The following is a 20,620-nucleotide window of genomic DNA, read 5'->3' as shown; positions in this document are numbered from 1 at the left end:
AGCTGAACTTTTCCAGAAGTGGGGTATTCATGGTTGTATATAAGCAGGTGTGTTAATGGAATATTCCTTTTCCTTAGTCATGTAAACACCTAATGAGGAAGTTTGTCTTTTCGGAATAAGAGCAAAAATTTGAATATTTTGTGCATAGAAATGTATTCAATGAGCCTGACCATAAACATGACCATAACAATCAGATAACTGTTAATCAGATAATTGTAATAATCAGATCTGACATGTTTACATGCACTTCAGAAATACAATAATAGAAAAACCCTGGTTTAGAATCTCCAGTCCATTATTGGAGTGATGACCGAATCAGCCTTCCTGTTATTGTCTTCTGCTCATGTTTGTTTCCATTTTCTACCATTTAATTGTTTTTACACGTGCACAGATGTAAAAGAACAAAATAAATTACATTAACCTGTATACATGCATGAAGACATCGGAGTATTGGGGAGAAATCCAGGTGTGTTAATCTGATTTCTCATAATCAGATCACTGCTGTTTACATGATCACTTGAATAATCCGATAACTTCAGAAATCAATCAACAGACTATTAGTGTGAATGTAAACGGGCTCAATGACTCAGTCAGAAAATGCTTCATTTTGACTCAGAGTAAGACGTCCTTATTCTAAACAGTGTGCTTGGTGTTCCTCTGGTATTGGCTTAAAGCTCTCTAACAGTTCCACTCCACTCTATAAATGATATGAAAGTATGATCTAAAGGCTGTTCCAGGTGTCTTTGATAAATCTAGTTGTATTAAAGGTGGATCTGATGACTGCCTGGACGTGCTCTGCAGAGAACGGCCCTGACTCTGCACTTCCTCAGCTCGTAGCTCTGCAGCATCTTTCAGCTCAGTGTTTTCCTCCTCCTCCTGCACCTGTACTCACAGCTTTATTCTCAGGGCTTCTTTACTGTGGGATTCTGCGGCAGCTGTACCCTAGTTACCCCAGACCTAATGTCAGACACATGACAGATTAATAGTGGAGCATTTAGCAGATCAAGAGCCTGAGAGTTCCCCGAGGCGTTAGGGAAACCAGAGCCACAGGAAGAGGGAATATCCAGCTTAGAGGAACACACACTCCAGATAAAAGTAGACCAGAACGTCACTGGGGCAGCTGCAGCTATGAGTGGATAAATACTTCAAAAAATAGTGTTGTTGTTATTATATGTATTTTCATTTGTCTTTATTGTTCCTGATGGTTAACTGAGTAATTTGGGGTGTTGGATGGAGAATTTTGATATTTCATCAAAGAAACTATTTCTCATCCAAGTACAGTTACTGTAATAGTAATCAGAGGGAGAATTGTTTATAAAAAGGTGCTTTAAAGAGACAGAAGTTTATAGATAATAAGCACCTTTTAGGTTTGTATTATGGGCTTTTGAGCTTCACCACAAAAATTTTTTTATAGTTATATGTCATCTTTATTTACATTTTATCATCATTGACAGTGTGTAGGGCTCATTCCAGCCAGGGGGATGGTCTAAATGTTAATAAATACATAATATAACATGGATGACTCCTTTAGGATGAGTGGGTTGTCCACAGACTGCAGTGCTAGTGGCTCTGTTAATTTATCACTACACAGACTTAAGTATGTGGTCCATTTAATACTGCATTTATTAACCTTAATAGAACAGTTTTTATCTTATTATCCATGCTGCAAAAAGCAAACTTTACTTGAACAGTTAATATATTTATAATGAAGTATTCTCCACCTTAACAATATGTGTTTGTGATGCTGTAGTGAAACAAATACACTAAACTCAGGGACCTTTATTAATGACCGTGTCTGTATAAGTTGTTCATTACCTACACTTATTAAACAGACTCTTTATCAAACTTTACCAAAAATGGTTTCATTTAAGCTGTGACGAATGATGTTTGTATATAGCCTGAAATCCTGTGAATAATTGAGTTCTCGACAAATGATGTTGTCCAGTCATGTCCAGGTTTGGTGGGTTTGACCTCTGTTACTCACCATCCTTCACACAAAGTCATTTTTCCTCACATAACACAAACACGTTCCTCTTTACAGTGTGTAGTAGCTGTAATAAGTGTACGTGGTGTTATCTGTTCATCTGTCGTCACATTAGAGGTTGGGTTTGTCATTGTCGTGGTCATTGTGTTCCTACAGTACCGTGTTGAATCCATGATGCTCCGCGTGGCCAAACCTCTGAACTACATCCCGGTGACGCCCAGCATCCAGCAGCGAGCCCAGCAGAGAGCGCCGCAGTGCCTCCCTCTGGTCATGGAGCCCGAGTCCCGCTTTTACAGCAACTCCGTGGTGGTCCTGGACTTCCAGTCGCTCTACCCCTCCATCGTCATCGCGTACAACTACTGCTACTCCACCTGCCTAGGCCACGTGGACAGCCTGGGAACGTAAGCCCTGACAGGCCCACACAGCTCCACCTGTGCTCCAAACTGCTTAGGCTGCAGGTCTGCCAGGGAGCCGGCTTCCAGCGCTCATTATTTTTAATGGAACAGACACGCTGAGCGCCGTGCACGTTGTCCACAGCTCAGAGCAGCGAGCGCTGGAAGTTGGGATGTATTTCACTTCTTTTCTGCTGGATTGCTTTAGTTGCATAGCAACAGCAGGAGCTGTGAACAGCTCTTTCAAACATGCGTATATCTGCTCCTCCAAGGTAAAAGAAAAAAAAAATGTGCTGGCAGAGATTCACAGGATTCACGCTCTTCATTCTCAGCCAAGTAGAAAGTGCCAAATTAATGGGAAGAGCAGGGGAAGTCTCCCAGCCATGTCAGTCCCTCAGTTTGTACATCAGTTAGTCTGCCTCAGTGGCAGCACCTTCTTTTTGACTGTTTCATCAAAAGCTCTTCATGTAGTTGAATGTTAATTTCAGTTTTATATGTAACATCAGTCAGTAGAATCAACTGGGATTTGAAGACATTGTTGAATGGCTGTGCTGAAGCTGTGATAATTGTGTCCAAACCCAGCTCTTAGTGGATGTAGTGAAATCCAAACAGACGCCCTCACGCTCGTTTGTCTCCATTTCAGGCCTGATGAGTTTAAGTTCGGCTGCACCTCCCTCCGAGTCCCCCCGGAGCTCCTCTACCAGCTCCGCAACGACATCACTGTGTCTCCCAACGGCATTGCCTTCGTCAAGGTACGACCTCCCACCACCCTGTGACCACACCCACAGCTCTGTCCTGAAAAACCCACTCGGCTTCTGTCACACTCTGCATCCTTTCATTCATTCAGTCTGTCACTGCTGCACACAACCCTGGTATGGGCTGGGCTGGGTTTGGTACTGCACAGCTGGACTCTGGCAAGATGTGAAGTTAATCCAAACCTGCAGCTTTGAGCAAAAACAGAGTAGAAACTGTTGGTTTCATCTAAAAAACACATACTGGTTTTTACAGTTTCCAAAACCCACATGTATTTCTGACTTGCTTTTAAAAACATCAGCAGTTAACCAAAGTGCACACAATCAAAAATGACAAAGATAATAAACATAACAAATGGTCTAAAAAGCCCAAATCCAGTCACACAAACATTCACTCTGACAGTGAGTGAAAAGCCAAGGACTCAAACCCCTGAAGGCTGTGTCTGCGGTGCCATGCGTGGGCTGTGATCCACCACTAGTTCTACATGTCTGTCGTGAAAACTTCATCATTGAATAACCCTCTTGACTTCATCAACTTTTTTTTTTTTTTTTACTTTTTAACTGTTTGCCTCAGACTGTTTTTGAGTCCCCCACCGAAGAGCACATTCATTTCATGTGGTTTATCCCCTGAGTCACAGGTGTCAAACATACGGCCCAGGGGCCAAAACCGGCCCATCAAAGGGTCCAGTCTGGCCCATGGGATGAATCTGTTAAATGCAAAAATTACACTGAAGATATTAACAGTGTACAGTCATTTTAATTCAGGTTCTACATTCAACCCAGTATGGTTTTCAGACCAGTAAAATACTATCACAATAAGCTATAAATAATGACTACTCCAGATTTAAATGTTTTTTTTTTTATTATTATTTTTATTTTATTATTATATTTTTTTATATTTACAAACTATCCTTTTACAAAAAATAAGATAAGATACTTTATTGTCATTATACAGATTGTACAATGAAATTTTAGGTGCACTATTAGGATACGGACTCATAAATAGTAATAGTAATAAATAGTGATAATAACTATTAAAATGTATAATAAGAACAAAATATGCATCACTCACATATCAACATCCATTCATTCATTCAGTCACACATCCACCACCTCCTGTATCACACAGCAATACATCACACACACATCAGGTCAGTGCTAATGTGTGCAGTGCAGTGTACAAAATAGTGCAATTAAAAATGTCTGTACTTTAGTGGTTGAGTTCATTGTTCAGTGTAGCTATGGCTGTGGGGTAAAAACTGTTCTGAAATCGTGTGGTGCGTGTTTTTATGGATCTGTATCTGTAAAAAATGTGAATAACCTGAAATAACCTGAGAAATAAGTGAAATTTTTACAATATTCTTTCTATTATTAAATATTTTGTGTATTTGTAGATCCACTGTGATCTGTAAGTTATAATGCACATGTGTAAATGATAAACTGTGGCGTAATATCGTACATATTTCTTGAGACACTTCAGGTTGTTCATGTTATCCACATTTTTAATGAAACTTTGTAGACATTTTCAGAAGTAATTTAGCTTGTTTTCCACTGTTATTATTTTTCTGGTCTGATCCACTTCAGATCATACTGGTTTGAATGTAGAACCAGAACTAAAGTGGGTTTGACCGCCCTGCTCTGAGTGATCTGGACATTTTGTTTTTCTGAATAAAAAAAGTAGAATGTAGTTCCTGGAACGACTTCACCTACTTCTAAGGTGCACAGAGGAGGGACAGACTGATAGCAGGTCAGAACTCCAGCAGAACATTATTAATGTCAGAGCGGCTTCTCTGAATGCAAATGAGTTTTCAATCTCAGCCGATGGGTCTGCTTTCTTAGACTGCTCTTTATCAGCTGCTGTGTATGTTGTGTGTCCAGTCGTCGGTGCGTAAAGGCGTCCTGCCCAACATGTTGGAAGAAATCCTCAACACTCGGATCATGGTGAAGCAGTCGATGAAGGCCTACAAGCAGGACAAAGCCCTGATGAGGCTGCTGGACGCCCGACAGCTCGGCCTCAAACTCATCGCCAATGTCACGTTTGGCTACACGGCGGCCAACTACTCCGGACGGATGCCCAGTGTGGAGGTAAAGCACGAACATGAGGACTCCCTTGTTCTAGTGCGATATGTGGAGGTTTATGCTCCAAGGTCACATTTGAATTATTATCACGGTAAAACTGACTGTGAACAAAGAGACATTAGAGCAGTGGTTCACAACCTTTTTTGGCTCATGACCCCATTTTAACATCACAAATTTCTGGCGACTCCAGACATTTAAAACTGAGACATTTTTCTCTTGGAGACGTCTTAGCGGGACCAGGTAGGCGAAGAAATCTATCCATTCTCTGTTTGGTCTGATTTTCTGACTGTGACTATGTCCGGACCAAGGTTCTAATAGTTTTGGATTTTTCATTGTAGTTTAGTTTTATTGAGTTTTGACTTTTTTTTCTCTAATTCAGTTATTTTAAATTAGTTTTTAGAGCAGGTTTGCTAGTTTTTATTAGTTTTCGTTATTTTCTAAATGCTTAGTTTTAGTTTCTTTATATCTTTTCTCTTCTTCACCATCGAATTCAAATAAATCCCAGACAGGACTCTGCTGCTTTCTCCCAACTTCAGTCTACATGTTTCCAGGTAGAGTGGGGATGAGAAGACGACTAAGTGACAAGAAGTGACGGACCGTTAAATATCATTTGGTGCCACCAGCTAAAATTGCTTGAGGGAAATAAATCGATTTTATATCAATCCGACATTGACAAAGACGAAAACGAAGGGAATTTTATCCAGAATTTTTGTATGTTTTAGTTAGTTTTGTAAACACACAATACAGTTTCAGTTAGTTATCATTTTTTTCTTTTAATTATAGTTTATATTCATTTCAGTTAACGAAAATGTTTTTACAATTCTAGTTTTCATCATTTCGTTAGTTTTCGTTAACGATAATAACCATGGTCCGGGCAGGTTGAAGCGTAGTAACACATGCGGGCACATGATTGGGTCAATTAAGATATGCCCAAGATATTATACCCTGCATTTTATTTGAACTGGACTTTTATTAAGAAAAGTGTGTGGTGTTTTAATTATAATAAAATCTGCCAAATGCATAAACATAAAATATATATTGAAACATCACAAAATTATTTTGGTTAGTAATTTAAAAAATAAAATAAAATCAATTACGAGAAATTTCTGGCCACCTCATTTGAATTCCAGGCAGCCCCAAGGTTGAAAAACACTGCGTTAGAATAAACATAAACCTATTTTCTTGAATGGGGCTACATGTGCTGATATAGTTCCATTTCCACCTATGATTTCTTTTATTATTTTTTACATTATTCCTCTATTTGCATGCATTGTAAAAATGGGCTGTGTTTGAATGCACCACTGATCTGTTTCAGGACTTTGAGACGCAAATCCAACATATGACGTATTGCCCTTTTTCCGGTTCCAGTTGCAGTTTGTTTTTTCTTTTTTTCTTTTGGGCACCAAAACTACTTTGTGAGGTTTAGGAAGAGATCATGGTTCAGGTTAAACGCAATGACAACCTTTGATACGTGACATGGTCTGTGCTGTTTTTAAGTATTTAGACCCAGCCATATATATATATATATATAGTATATGGGGTATGGGGTACATATGGGGTATCTTCTTTTGGATTTAGAGATGGTGTTTGAACCCTGTTGGAGAAACTTGCATCTGTAGTTGTTGATGTCTCCTAATTATACGTGCAGGTTGGAGACAGCATCGTCCACAAAGCCAGAGAGACACTGGAGAGAGCCATCAAGATGGTCAACGACACCAAGAAGTGGGGAGCACGCGTTGTTTACGGAGACACAGACAGGTACGGAGACACAGACGGGTACGGAGACACAGACGGGTACAGACACACAGACGGGTACGGAGACACAGACAGGTACGGAGATACAGACGGGTACAGAGACACAGACAGGTACGGAGACACAGACGGGTACGGAGACACAGACAGGTACGGAGACACAGACAGGTACGGAGACACAGACGGGTACGGAGACACAGACAGGTACGGAGATACAGACGGGTACAGAGACACAGACAGGTACAGACACACAGACGGGTACGGAGACACAGACAGGTACGGAGATACAGACAGGTACGGAGATACAGACAGGTACGGAGATACAGACGGGTACAGAGACACAGACAGGTACAGACACACAGACGGGTACGGAGACACAGACAGGTACGGAGATACAGACAGGTACGGAGACACAGACAGGTACAGACACACAGACGGGTACGGAGACACAGACAGGTACGGAGATACAGACGGGTACAGAGACACAGACAGGTACAGAGACACAGACAGGTACGGAGACACAGACGGGTACGGAGACACAGACAGGTACGGAGATACAGACGGGTACAGAGACACAGACAGGTACGGAGACACAGACGGGTACAGACACACAGACAGGTACGGAGATACAGACAGGTACAGAGACGCAGACAGGTACGGAGACACAGACAGGTACGGAGACACAGACGGGAGACACAGACGGGTACGGAGACACAGACGGGTACAGACACACAGACAGGTACGGAGATACGGACGGGTACGGACACACAGACAGGTACGGAGACACAGACAGGTACAGAGACACAGACAGGTACAGAGACACAGACAGGTACGGAGATACAGACAGGTACAGAGACACAGACAGGTACAGAGACACAGACAGGTACGGAGATACAGACAGGTACGGAGACACAGACAGGTACGGAGACACAGACGGGTACGGAGACACAGACGGGTACAGACACACAGACGGGTACAGACACACAGACAGGTACAGAGACACAGACAGGTACGGAGACACAGAGAGGTACGGACACACATACGGGTACGGAGACACAGACGGGTACAGACACACATACGGGTACGGAGACACAGACAGGTACGGAGACACAGACGGGTACGGACACACAGACAGGTACGGAGATACAGACAGGTACGGAGATACAGACGGGTACGGAGACACAGACAGGTACGGACACACAGACAGATACACAGACAGGAGCTGTTTGCTGTCTGATGGCGCTGGTTCACTCTCTGCGTTGGTGTTTGCAGACGTTGGTTTCTGCACTGATTCCACGACAGGAAGTAGATTTCCTCTTTCACACACTTTTCATCCAACAAAATCATTTTAACCAGAACATAAATAGACGTGTTGTTTGATAACCATCTGAAATAGAAATGAACCCTTCAAGTCCACATTTATCTTTTCTTTCGTTGCTGGTTCAGTATTTGATCGCCTGTTTAGTCGTTCCAGCCCGTGTGCGTGCGGGTGTGCGTGTGTTTGTGTGTGTGTGTGTGTGTGTGTGTGTGCATGCGTGTGTGCTTCAGAGGCGTTGGCTGACCCGCTCACACTCACAGAATAACCCAGGGTGTGATGATGGACGGCTGACCTCGTGTGCTCATGACCTACTCTACAGCAAAATCAATATCCTGTTGTTTGGCAGTGATGAGAACAAGTACAGTTCAGACGGACGGCTACGAGTCCAGGATAATTACACTGAAATCCAACTCACTGCTCTGCTCTCAGTTTGGTCTAACTAGAGTTACTTTTCCGTAGGACATCTGCGCAAAACTTTACCCATATTTACTAAATATCGAAAAAGCAGAAGTGTGTAATATCATTTTTTCCATTAAATCACAAAAGCGATGATTTGTTTATTTATTATCGCAAGATGACACAAGAAGTCATTCCATAAACATGGCGACAAACATAAATATCCTCCTAAGACCCAGCTATGGGTTTTCTGTCCACATTTGTGGACAAGAGTTTCACAACTTTATACAAAAAAAAGAGAAAAGAAAACTGTCCACCAAAAAGGACATTCCATAAAAATTTTAAAAACTGCGTCTGAAAAAACTGTTGCATCATGATGTTTCCAATAATAGGCACTGATTTAATAAACAACAAAAAAAAGCTTGTACTTTGCTGATGTTTCCTGGGTCTCAGTAGGTTAAGGTGTTGATTTTCAGATTTATTCATTATTATTTATACATTACCCCTCTATCCTGTACTAAATTCTAAAATGATTAGGTTTCCTGGTGTGTCCACACATTCAGCGCTGCGTTTCCGTTAAAACTCCTCTTCTTCTCTTGTTGTAACATCCATCAACATCTGTTTTTGTTTTGTTCATGATTCTAGTTGTGCAAAAATGTCTTTCCATTGCAGTTTTGTGTGATATAACAATTTCGCTATGCCCGAAAACCACCTCTTGCAAGTGCAAAAACTTTTCATCGAGAAACATGAGTTTTTGTGAAATTGTCTTTTTTTTTTTTCATTGGGCAAATTTTAATGTGTAAGTTATATTCACGCAGTTCAAGGGTCAATGGAAAAATGACTAATGATGCGATAAAACATCCCCTTCAGTCTGAGAACAGACTGACATGGATTTCCAACCAGAACTTGGTTTAAACATTTTTTTGTGTCCAACTTTGTGGTCACCATTTTTAACCCTTAAGGACCCAAAAGCTTCTGTTGATCTAAACTGTTTAATACCTGTTGATCCATTTATCAATACTTGTACATAATTGGTGTAAAATGCAGTTTGACATCTTTTCAGTGACATTCTTTCTGGATGTGGAAACACCGTCTTCTTCAGTAAAATTCATGTATTTGACAAATGACAGTGGACGGAGGTACAGGTTTATGTTCAGTTAATGACATATTTGACTGAAAAAGTCCATTTTTATTCAGTTTTGTCTGTTTTTGATATAATAACCTTCAACTTTAATCTTAGCTTTTATGAACACTAACATTTATCAGTGAATTAAATCTAGGAAACTATGTGATTTTCACTTATAAATGTAAAGTACAGAGGATAATATTATAATAAATGGTGATAAAATTACTTAGGAAAGGTTAAATATTGAGAAAAAAAAAATCATTTGGGAAGTCCCACAAAAGTAGCACCGGGTCTTTATGGGTTAATTGTTTTTACACATGTGCAGATGTAAAAGAACAAAATAAATCAGATTATCCTGTGTACATGCAGGAAGGCATCTGATTTTTATATAGAATTAATGATATATTTTGCTGAAAAAGTTATGTTTTTTCAGTTTTTTCTGTTTTGATATGATAACCTTTGAATTTACTCTGAGTTTTTTATGAATATCTACATGATCAGTCAATTAAATGCAGGAAAATATATGATTTACACTGGAAAAAAAAGCCAAATGCAGACGATGGTGTTCTAATAAATGTTGATAAATCACGTGGTCATGGTTAAATGTAAGGGTTATGGGTTCAAAACCGGCCCAGTTGTGTTTGGACGCTCACAGAAGCAGAGGTGGTAGTTTTTGTGGAACCCCACAGAGAGAGATAACAACAAATAAAAATAAAAAATGTGAATCACAGAGTTGTGTTGTGTTGTGTTCTGTTGTGTCGCAGTATGTTTGTGTTGCTGAAGGGAGCCACTAAAGAGCAGGCCTTCAAGATCGGCAACGAGATCGCAGAGGCCGTGACCGCCACCAACCCCAAGCCCGTTAAACTCAAGTTTGAGAAGGTAATCGGATACAACGGTACTCAAATTTACTGCAGTGTAATTGTACACGAGATAAACATTGGACTTCCTGTTTGTTGTTGATTTCACTCATGTCTGCCTGTGGTTGTTTCATCAAGCGTTTGTCAAGTTGATTGTGTTTAGTTCTTTTTCGTCTCATTCCATCCTTTACATTGTTTTCATTGTGTTGCATCTTTTTGGTCATGACTAAATCTTTTATGTCATTCTTGTCCTGTCACATTTTCCCATGTCTTGTTGTGTCTTTTTTGCTTCATTGCACCTTTTCCATCTTTTGACTGTGAAACCATGGTAACCATCTGGTGTCTTGATCTTTTTCTCAGGAGCAAAGATCAGCCTTTAAACTTCAAAGAAATGGATTTGACATTTATCGTGCTAATTATCAACTGATTTTCATCACATTTCTGGTCTTATCGCCTAGGCCGCTGGTCACATGACCTCAGTAGACACACACATTCACGCTTAATTCTGTGTGTGTGTGTGTGTTCAGGTTTACTTGCCGTGCGTGCTCCAGACTAAGAAGCGCTACGTGGGATACATGTACGAGAGCCTCGACCAAAAGGAGCCCGTGTTCGACGCCAAAGGGATCGAGACGGTGCGGCGCGACGGCTGCCCTGCTGTTTCCAAGGTAACAGGCAAAACGTCCCTCCACCCCCTCACCCCCCCACCCACCCCCCATTTGTGCGTCTGCGCTCTACACCAATCCCAGCCTCGTCAGACAGGTTCTCATTTACTCCGACCACTCAGCTCATGTCGATCAGGGGAAAGGTCCCGCTGGTTCGGTGTCTAGACTCTGCCACTGTCTTTGTTAACGCTGCCATTTAGACCAGCACTTCTGACTCTCACACACTCACTTCACCTCTAATTAGATTTAAACACCTCAGGATGAGACACGTCGGCCTCATGTTTCTGCTCTGGTTAAACTCGGTCTAAATCCTCTTCATCTGTCGCCCGTTCATTCATGATTCCTCCTCCTCAGATTCTGGAGCGGTCCATTAAGCTGCTGTTTGAGACGCGGGACATCAGCCAAGTGAAGCAGTTTGTGCAGCATCAGTGCCTGAAGGTTCTGGACGGCCGGGCCAGCATGCAGGACCTGACCTTCGCTAAAGAGTACCGGGGCAGCGGCTCGTACCGGCCCGGAGCCTGTGTACCGGCTCTGGAGCTCACCAGGTGTGTGAGTCAGACCACACCATGTCCACAAAACACACACAAGCACCGGGAGGCCTCGGTTTCACTTGGCTGAGTGTGTGTGTGTGTGTGTGTGTGTGTATGTCAACTCCACTTACAGTACTCACTGTGAATCCAATTACTCCTTCCCCACAGTGCTCATTGTCTGGCTGCAGCAGCCGGCTTGTACAGTACCTGAGTCTGTTGCCTAGCAACCCAGCTATTAATGGGTGAGAAAAAAAAAATCAGATTTCAGACTCGTATGTAAGAGGAAAATAATCAGCCTCATTCATGTTTATCTTCTGTGTTGATCAGTGCAGATGGAGCAGACACAGGAGGGTTGTGTTTGGTGGAGTGTTTCTTAGACAATGATCAGAACAGATGATTCTAATAGTTTTTAGGCAAAACAAATATATTTGGACAGAACCATTCATACACCAGGCATTTATAGAAGAACACAAACACGACAGGACAATAGCAGAATAAAACATTAAAGGTGCGGAAGATTTTCATGACGAATTTTTCATCAGATCTGTAAAATCTCAGTCATATCCTCAGTATCACAAATCTGGAAGTCTTTCTGTGATTACTCACCTGAATCTCTTGCATTATGGTGAACAATTTCTTAGTGCCATCCACCATAAACAAAACGTGTGTTTACAAACAGAGCCGGGAGGGAACTCGGGCATCTTCAGAATTTTGTCACGATGTGCATTGTGGGAAAGGGAGGTTCGCACAGCCACCTGCAGTGGCTGGATGGTAAACACATGGTTTGTTTCTGGTGGATGGCACTTTGAAACTGTTCAGTGTAATGCAGGAGATTCAGGTGAGTAATGACAGACAGACTTACAGAGTCATGATACTGAGGATATGACCGAGGTTTGACAGATTTGATGAAAAATTGGTCATGAAAGTCTCCCGCACCTTTAAACAAAAGGAATGTGCAGAAAAGATGCTCCACTCCGGCAGAACCCACCACCCCTGGGGTTACCTGCCTCGTCATGAGTGCAGTTCTGTACTTGCGCCCCCCATGAGTCCCCTCAAAGAATCCCAGAAGCTCAACTGGTTGTTAACTGGTTTTCAGTGAACAGGGGGTTAACCCTGATGACCCGGGTCTGAAAAACCTTGAAGCCCAATCCAGTTGTTCCCCTGCACTAACTGTTAAACCCTGGCAGTGACCTGAACTGCCTGCAAACACCTTTAGACCTGGTCTACATTTATACATAGAACTAACACATGTAGATGTTGATGTCTGTGTGGAACTGTAGACTCTGTGGAACTGTAGACTGTGGAACTGTAGACTGTGGAACTGTAGACTGTGGAACCGTAGACTGTGGAACTGTAGACTGTGGAACTGTAGACTGTGGAACCGTAGACTGTGGAACTGTAGAGTCTGGAACTGTAGACTCTGTGGAACTGTAGACTGTGGAACTGTAGAGTCTGGAACTGTAGACTCTGTGGAACTGTAGACTGTGGAACTGTAGAGTCTGGAACTGTAGACTGTGGAACTGTAGACTGTGGAACTGTAGAGTCTGGAACTGTAGACTGTGGAACTGTAGAACTGTAGACTGTAGAACTGTAGACTGTGGAACTGTAGACTCTGGAACTGTGGAACTGTAGACTCTGTGGAACTGTAGACTCTGTGGAACTGTAGACTCTGGAACTGTAGACTCTGTGGAACTGTTGACTGTGGAACTGTAGGCTCTGTGGAACTGTAGACTGTGGAACTGTAGACTCTGTGGAACTGTAGACTGTGGAACTGTAGACTCTGGAACTGTAGGCTCTGTGGAACTGTAGACTCTGGAACTGTTGGCTCTGTGGAACTGTAGGCTCTGTGGAACTGTAGACTGTGGAACTGTAGACTCTGTGGAACTGTAGAGTCTGAAACTGTAGACTCTGTGGAACTGTAGATTGTGGAACTGTAGACTGTGGAACTGTAGACTCTGTGGAACTGTAGACTGTGGAACTGTAGACTGTGGAACTGTAGACTCTGTGGAACTGTAGACTGTGGAACTGTAGACTGTGAACTGTAGACCCTGTTGAACTGTAGACCCTGTTGAACTGTAGACTCTGGTACAGAAGCAGGAGGAGGAAAGGGCATCAGTTCTGCTCCAGTTGTACTTATTTGCTGGTGTTTTAGGTTCAGTTTTGGTTGGCTCTGGGCGACAGTAGAGGATCAGTGTCTCCTTCCAGGTGCTGCACTTCCTGCACCACGTGGTAAATGTGAAGCGGTCCGACCTTCCTCCTCAACAGGTCCTGGACGGGCCCCCTTTGGGTTCAGTCAGACTCCTTCAGAAATGGAGCCAAATCCTTTAACCGACAGTTTGGCTCAACTCCAGACACAAACCTCCTGAAAGCAAAACTAAACATGTGGGGTGGTATGTGTTTACTGGGTCCACAAGCTCCTTTACTGAAGTCCTCCTTCAGTGGACCAGATGGGGGACACTATGTCCCATATGAGTCCAGAGAACAGTCCTTCTACAGTCATTTACAAACGGACTTTTAGAACCTGTTCCCTTCAGTCCAGTCTTTGTCATTACTTATTCTCTTGTATTCTACTCATGTTCATTCCGTATGGTTTGTGGACTTCAGTCTCTGTTATCGTTGCATGTTTTCTCAGTTTTATTTCCTCCGCCCAGGAGGTTATGTTGGTTTGTCTGTCCGTGTGCAAGATAACTGAAAAAGTTATGGATGGATTTGGATGAAAATTTCAGGAAATGTTGATACTGGCACAAGGAACAAATGATTAAATTTTGGTGGTGATCGGGGGTGGGGGGGGCACTGATCTGCCTTGGTGGAGGTCTGCGGTCTACGAGTGCTTCTAGTTGTCTTTGGTTTCATTTAGGTGCTGCCGTCTGTCAAACGCAGACTCTGTTCATTCAGTCGTTTCCCTTTGAATGAAGATGTTGCAGCTTGTTCAGAATCACAGGTTCTTACATTAGACGCTGTGGTCATTGTGTCGTGTCGTGTTCCTTCAGGCGTATGATGGCGTACGACCGGCGTCTGGAGCCTCGTGTTGGCGAGCGGGTGCCCTATGTGGTCGTGTATGGGATGCCCGGCGTGCCCCTCATCCAGCTGGTGCGTCGTCCCATGGAGGTTCTTCAAGACCCCAGCCTGCGCCTCAACGCCACCTACTACATCACCAAACAGATCCTGCCGCCGCTCGCTCGCATGTTCCAGCTGATCGGCGTGGACGTGTTCGGCTGGTACCAGGAGCTGCCCCGGGTGAGGAGTAGGGTCATGTGACCAATGCATGAATGATCAGGTTCTCTGTGTTTCTGTTTTAGTCCAGTTCTAAAAGAGGATTATTCATTGGGTTTAATCAGTGAAAAACCAACAGAACAAAGGACAAAGAAAATACTCATCTACTTCCTGCTGAGGACTCATAAAGTCTTTGTGTCAGTGTTGAAGACTGGCTCTGAACTCTGACAGAGCACAGACGCCACCTGCTGGTGGAGCACAGGATGAACAGGCACTTCTGCAGCGCACCACCCATCACTGTAATTGAAAAGTTATTTAAAATCTGAGAAAAATGACAATTTACTTCAAAATCCAAATATATTTACGTCACTTTCACATGAGATAAAACATGAACCCTTTCATGCATACTGGTCTCTACAGTGGACAGTTCTTCTCCAGCTGTTCTCTTATATATTCATGGGTTTTGTTGTTTTAGTTCCATATCAGCCAACACTGGACGCTTAAGCATCATCCCAAACACTGCAATTCATACAATTACTGTAACTTTGCAGCTCTTGATAAACCTGATCTGCAGTAACATGTTTAGTGTAAATCAATTGCTAATTGTTATTAGACTGTAATTAACAGTTTTCTGAAACAAAAAGTTTGTTTTGTTTTGTTTTTTGCATATCCTCCTTAGACCCAGCAATGCATTTTGTCCTCTATAGGGGACAGAAGTTTGACAGTTTAACTGAAATGCTGTCCATTGTAAAGAACATTCCATTCAAAAAATCAGTCAATAAATAAAAATGATTTCAAAAATGTATCTGAAAAAACTGTTGCATTATGCAGTTTCATATCAAGACAGTTTTTTAGTGTAAAAAAATAAAATTGTCAATTTCCTGGGTCTCAGGAGGATATTATCTTCATGAAATGAGTAATAACTAGTATTTGAGTAGGATAAAATGTGAGAAAACATCAGATTAGCAGCATTAAAAATGTTTTTATTTCATAGTTTTCACACAGTGTAGCACTTTCTGATGATGAGTTTTAAATACATGTTTCTTTGCTTCAAAAGTTAAACGCATGGCGTCCAGCTGAGTGGACAGTTTTGTAACTCCATGAAAAATAGATTCATTAAAAAAAAATTTCAATTGCATTGTTTTTTTCATGCCTAAAGAGGAATAAGAACACTCAAGACAAAAATATTGACTGAGGTTCTCATAATTCATGCATGAAAGGGTTAAAAATGTGTCCTTTAAAACCGTTCACTTTACACTGATTTAAAATAACATTTCTACTCTGTGTAAATGATCTAAATCTACTCTACGTTAACACCAGATCTTTCTCGTATGTAAAAGTCTCCACATTCTGTCCAAACCACAAACAGTTGCGGCGACTCAGGCTCAGGAATTTTTACCTGATTTTCTGATGTGGTGCATTTATTATTAATATTCGGTAGCCATGGTAACACCTCTGTTTGAATGAAAGGTAACCGGGTGTATTTGCCCTTTATCTTAAAATCAACATAATTGAATTCATCCTGAAGCACACGGCTCTGGTGTCATCTCCGTTTCTCATCAGAGTAATGAGCTCTGAATCTACACGTGACAACAGGAGTCTGTTTTAGGGAAGAAAGAGCTTATTGTTGGTGCATAAATGGGCTTTAGGAGTCTGTCTGTCACATATACATTTACTGTGGCTGAATTCTACAAATGCACGTCATGACAGGATGTAATAATGTGGACCAGTTCAGGCTCTAACTCCTGCAGTTAAAGGGTGGATGTGGGAATATCCTCCAGAAAAGCTGATGATGTGGGAGGAGCCTGTCTGGGGTCTGCACAAACCCCGCCTCCCTTCAGATGTGGATCTAGACCACAGGTGTCAAACATGCGGCCCGTGGGCCAAATCCAGCCCGCCAAAGGGTCCAATCCGGCCCGCAGGATGAATCTGTGAAAATTCCACTGAAGATATTAACAATCGAAGGTGTCAAAATCATTTGAATTCAGGTTCCACATACAGACACATACAGTCCAATTAGATTTCAAATGGGTCAGAACCAGTCAAATAGGATCATAATAACCTATAAATAATGACAACCCCAAATTTTCTTCTATTTGTTTGGTGTAAAAAAGTAAAATTACATGAAAATGTTTACATTAGCAAACTATACTTGTACAAAAAATGTGAATAACCTGAACAAATATGAACAAACAGAAATGTCTAAAGAAAAGTAAATGAAATTTCACCAATATTCTGCCTGTTACTAAATGTTTCATGCGATTATAATGCACATGTGTAAATAATAAACTGATAAACCGAGGCACAATATTGTTAAAATTGCACTTGTTTTTCTAAATACAATTCCAGTTGTTCATGTTATTCAGATTTTTAAGGAAACTTTGTAGATGTAAACCTGTTCATAATAGAATTTAACTTTTTTCACAGTTATTATTTGACTGCAGATCAAACTGGGCTGAATGTGGAACTGAACTAGCATGAGTTTGACACCTGTGGTCTAGACAGTGTCCACATTTTTCCGTGCTCACAGTCCCACGTCCTCCTTGCGTTCATCCATGTTGCATCTCTTGTCCACTCCGTCCCACTGTTTGCCGTTGCCGTGGTTTGACTCCGCCTCTGGTCTCGGTCCAGGTCCACAAGGCGTCCTGCTCCTCGTCTGTGGGAGGCGAGGAGTCCGGCAGGAAGGGAACCATCTCGCAGTACTTCACCACGCTGCACTGCCCCGTGTGCGACGAGCTGACCCAGCTGGGCGTGTGTTCCCGCTGCCGCACCCAACCCCAGCGCGTCGCCGTCAAACTGTACCAGGACATGAGGCAGTGGGAGAGTCAGCAAGACCAGCTGCTCAAGGTGAGACAGGAGGAAGACCTGAAGGAGCCGGAACAGGTAGCACGACTCACATGTAGGGATGTAACGATTACCGGTATGACGATAAACCGCGGTAAAATTGCAGATGGTTAGTATCACTGTTTAAATTCTAATTATCATAATAACTGTGTTTGATTACTGCACTTTACCGGAGAAAACGCCTATGTAAAGATCTGCTTTCATGTCAAATATTTGAGTATAGTTTGAATTTATTACAATCTTAATTTTCTATACCTAATATTTGGAACCAATATTCACTTTTAAAGTCTTTGAAAAGGTTCATTAAGCATCTGTGTGTTATTTATGCAATAAATTATATACATTTTTCAAATTGGATTTTATATATTTTTTTGTTTTTTGTCTTTTTGTGTTGATATAGTAGGTTAAAGTGAAAAAAAAAATAATACACAGATGATACAGATGAAGTTGTGCTGAAAAAAAAAGATACCAAACCTTTGTTTATATAATATATATAAAGGCAAAATCAAAAGGACTGAAAAATGGACAAAATAGGCTCAGACCACTAAGGGTTAATATTTGAATGTTTCTGCAACAGAAGGGACATTGTGCCGATTATTTTACTTGTTTGTTGTTGTTTTTTTTTCCAAAATACAACTTGGTTAAATTATTTCAGTGTGTGTATCAGTACTTTTTGAACATTTTGAGCACAATTTCAAAAATACTGCGATAATAATGATAACCGTGATAATTTTGGTCACAATAACCGTGATATGAAATTTTCATATCGTTACATCCCTACTCAGATCTGAGAGTCTGATGGAGTTTCATCATGTTACAGTTTTGAATGTGTGTAACCATGACGACAGCCTCCTTTAACCACATGTGCTAAGTATGTGTCTGTTGAGTCACAGTCTGAAGATAAACCCCTGTCACTACTCTAGTACTTCACTACACCACAGTATGGACGAGGGGTTCTACCCAGGGTCGGATACTAGCACATGGTCATTACCGAGGTTATTATCGATAACGAAAACTAACGAAATGACAAAAACTACAATTGTAAAAACATTTTCGTTAACTGAAATAAATAAAAATGATAATTAAAAGAAATAAACGACAACTAACTGAAACTGTATTGTGTGCTTACAAAACTGACTAAAACTTATAAAAATTATGGATAAAATTCCCTTCGTTTTCATCTTTGTCAATGTCGGATTGATATGAAATCGATTTATTTCCCTCGTGCAATTTTAGCAGCTGGCACCATATGATATTTAACGCTCCGTCACTTCTCGTCACTTGTGGTTTCCAGTCGTCTGCTGGTCCCCACTCTACCTGGAAACATGGAGACTAAAACTGGGAGAAAGCAGCAGAGTCCTGTCTGGGATTTATGTGAATATGACGACAGAGAAGAAAAGATATAAAAAAAACTAAACTAAACTAAGCATTTAGAAAATAACGAAAACTAATAAAAACTGGCAAACCTGCTCTAAAAAATAATTAAAATGAACTGAATTAGAGAAAAAAAAGTCCAAACTAAATAAAACTAAACTAGAATGAAAAATCCAAAACTACTATAACCTTGGTCATTACGTATTCATTTCAGTATAAAACCGAGACGACTGTTACAGAAACAGCTCGCACTCAGGATCAGCTGCTTATTATTCACTACCGCTTTATAGCAGCACTAGCATGTTGACCTGTGGATGTGGTCGTTTTTCTGCTGTTGTGTGTTCGTTCATGCTGTACCGCATTTGTCCAGCAGTCACCGCCAAAGCCTTCTAGTCATAGCAACGTGACTGTAAGGCTGTTGTATTCAAAATTACTAATATCTCACAAAATATTGGTCCTATCAACTTGCAGTTTTCACTCGTCTGTTCCCAGGCCAAAAATACTGAAGTATGACAAACTGTAGCAGTCAGCTGTGTACACACACACACACACACACACACACACACACACACACACAGAGGCCACTTGGTGTTTATAATACAGACGGGTTGTGTTGTATTATTCAGGCATTTTGCATGTTGTAGAAATGGGATAACTGTTGAGCTGAATATCAAGTCTCAATAATAAAGCCCTAAATAAATGAATTCAGATGAATACAACAATAATAACATTAATACAACAATCTAACATGATCAGAATTTGCCGATGCAGCGGTGTTATATTAAAAACTGACCTACATTCACATCTCACCTCGACTTTGTGTGCCCGCCCCCCCCCGCCTTAACCCTACATCAGGGTTGTCAAACTCGTTTTCTTTCAGGGGTCACATTAAGCCCAAATTGATCTTAAGTGGGCCGGACCAGTGAAACAAGAGCATAAATAACCTGTAAATAATGATGACTCCAAACTTTTCCTCTTTGTTTTAGTGCAACCAAAATTAAATTCTAAAAATATGTACATTTACAAACTATCCAAGCAAAAATGATGTGAATAACCTGAAAAAAAAAAAGAAATTTCTTGAGAAAAATAAGTGCAATTTTAACAATATTACACCTCAACTTACCATTTCTACATGCATATTATGGACTGGATCCACCAAATATTTAAGAACAGGAAGAATAAGGTTAAAATTTGACTTTCAAAATTTCAGGTTTTTCACATTTTATTGTTGAAGGATAGTTTGTAAATGTTTATATTTTCATCATTTACTGTAAGTTTTTACACTAAAACAAAGAAAAATTTGGAGTTGTCATTACTTATTTATAGATGTAATGTAATATG

At 41.1% G+C, this 20,620-nt stretch overlaps 1 protein-coding gene across 1 annotated transcript in view; it reads left to right on the top strand.

Annotated features, from left to right (window-relative positions):
• rev3l (REV3 like, DNA directed polymerase zeta catalytic subunit) overlaps positions 1-20,620 on the top strand; it is a 116,603-nt gene that overhangs the window by 93,493 nt on the left and 2,490 nt on the right. The window contains exons 23-31 of the mRNA XM_030128126.1: positions 2,141-2,385; positions 3,020-3,128; positions 5,007-5,213; positions 6,856-6,965; positions 10,564-10,678; positions 11,184-11,321; positions 11,673-11,863; positions 14,839-15,085; positions 17,693-17,908. Coding sequence (XP_029983986.1) covers positions 2,141-2,385; positions 3,020-3,128; positions 5,007-5,213; positions 6,856-6,965; positions 10,564-10,678; positions 11,184-11,321; positions 11,673-11,863; positions 14,839-15,085; positions 17,693-17,908 — 1,578 coding nt within the window. The remainder of the gene's footprint in view (positions 1-2,140; positions 2,386-3,019; positions 3,129-5,006; positions 5,214-6,855; positions 6,966-10,563; positions 10,679-11,183; positions 11,322-11,672; positions 11,864-14,838; positions 15,086-17,692; positions 17,909-20,620) is intronic.

This window comes from Sphaeramia orbicularis, chromosome 24, assembly GCF_902148855.1.
Source record: "Sphaeramia orbicularis chromosome 24, fSphaOr1.1, whole genome shotgun sequence".
Taxonomy (NCBI): Eukaryota; Metazoa; Chordata; class Actinopteri; order Kurtiformes; family Apogonidae; genus Sphaeramia; species Sphaeramia orbicularis.
The sequence above is the reverse complement of the archived record's forward strand: the minus strand, read 5'-3'. Positions and strand labels throughout refer to the sequence as shown.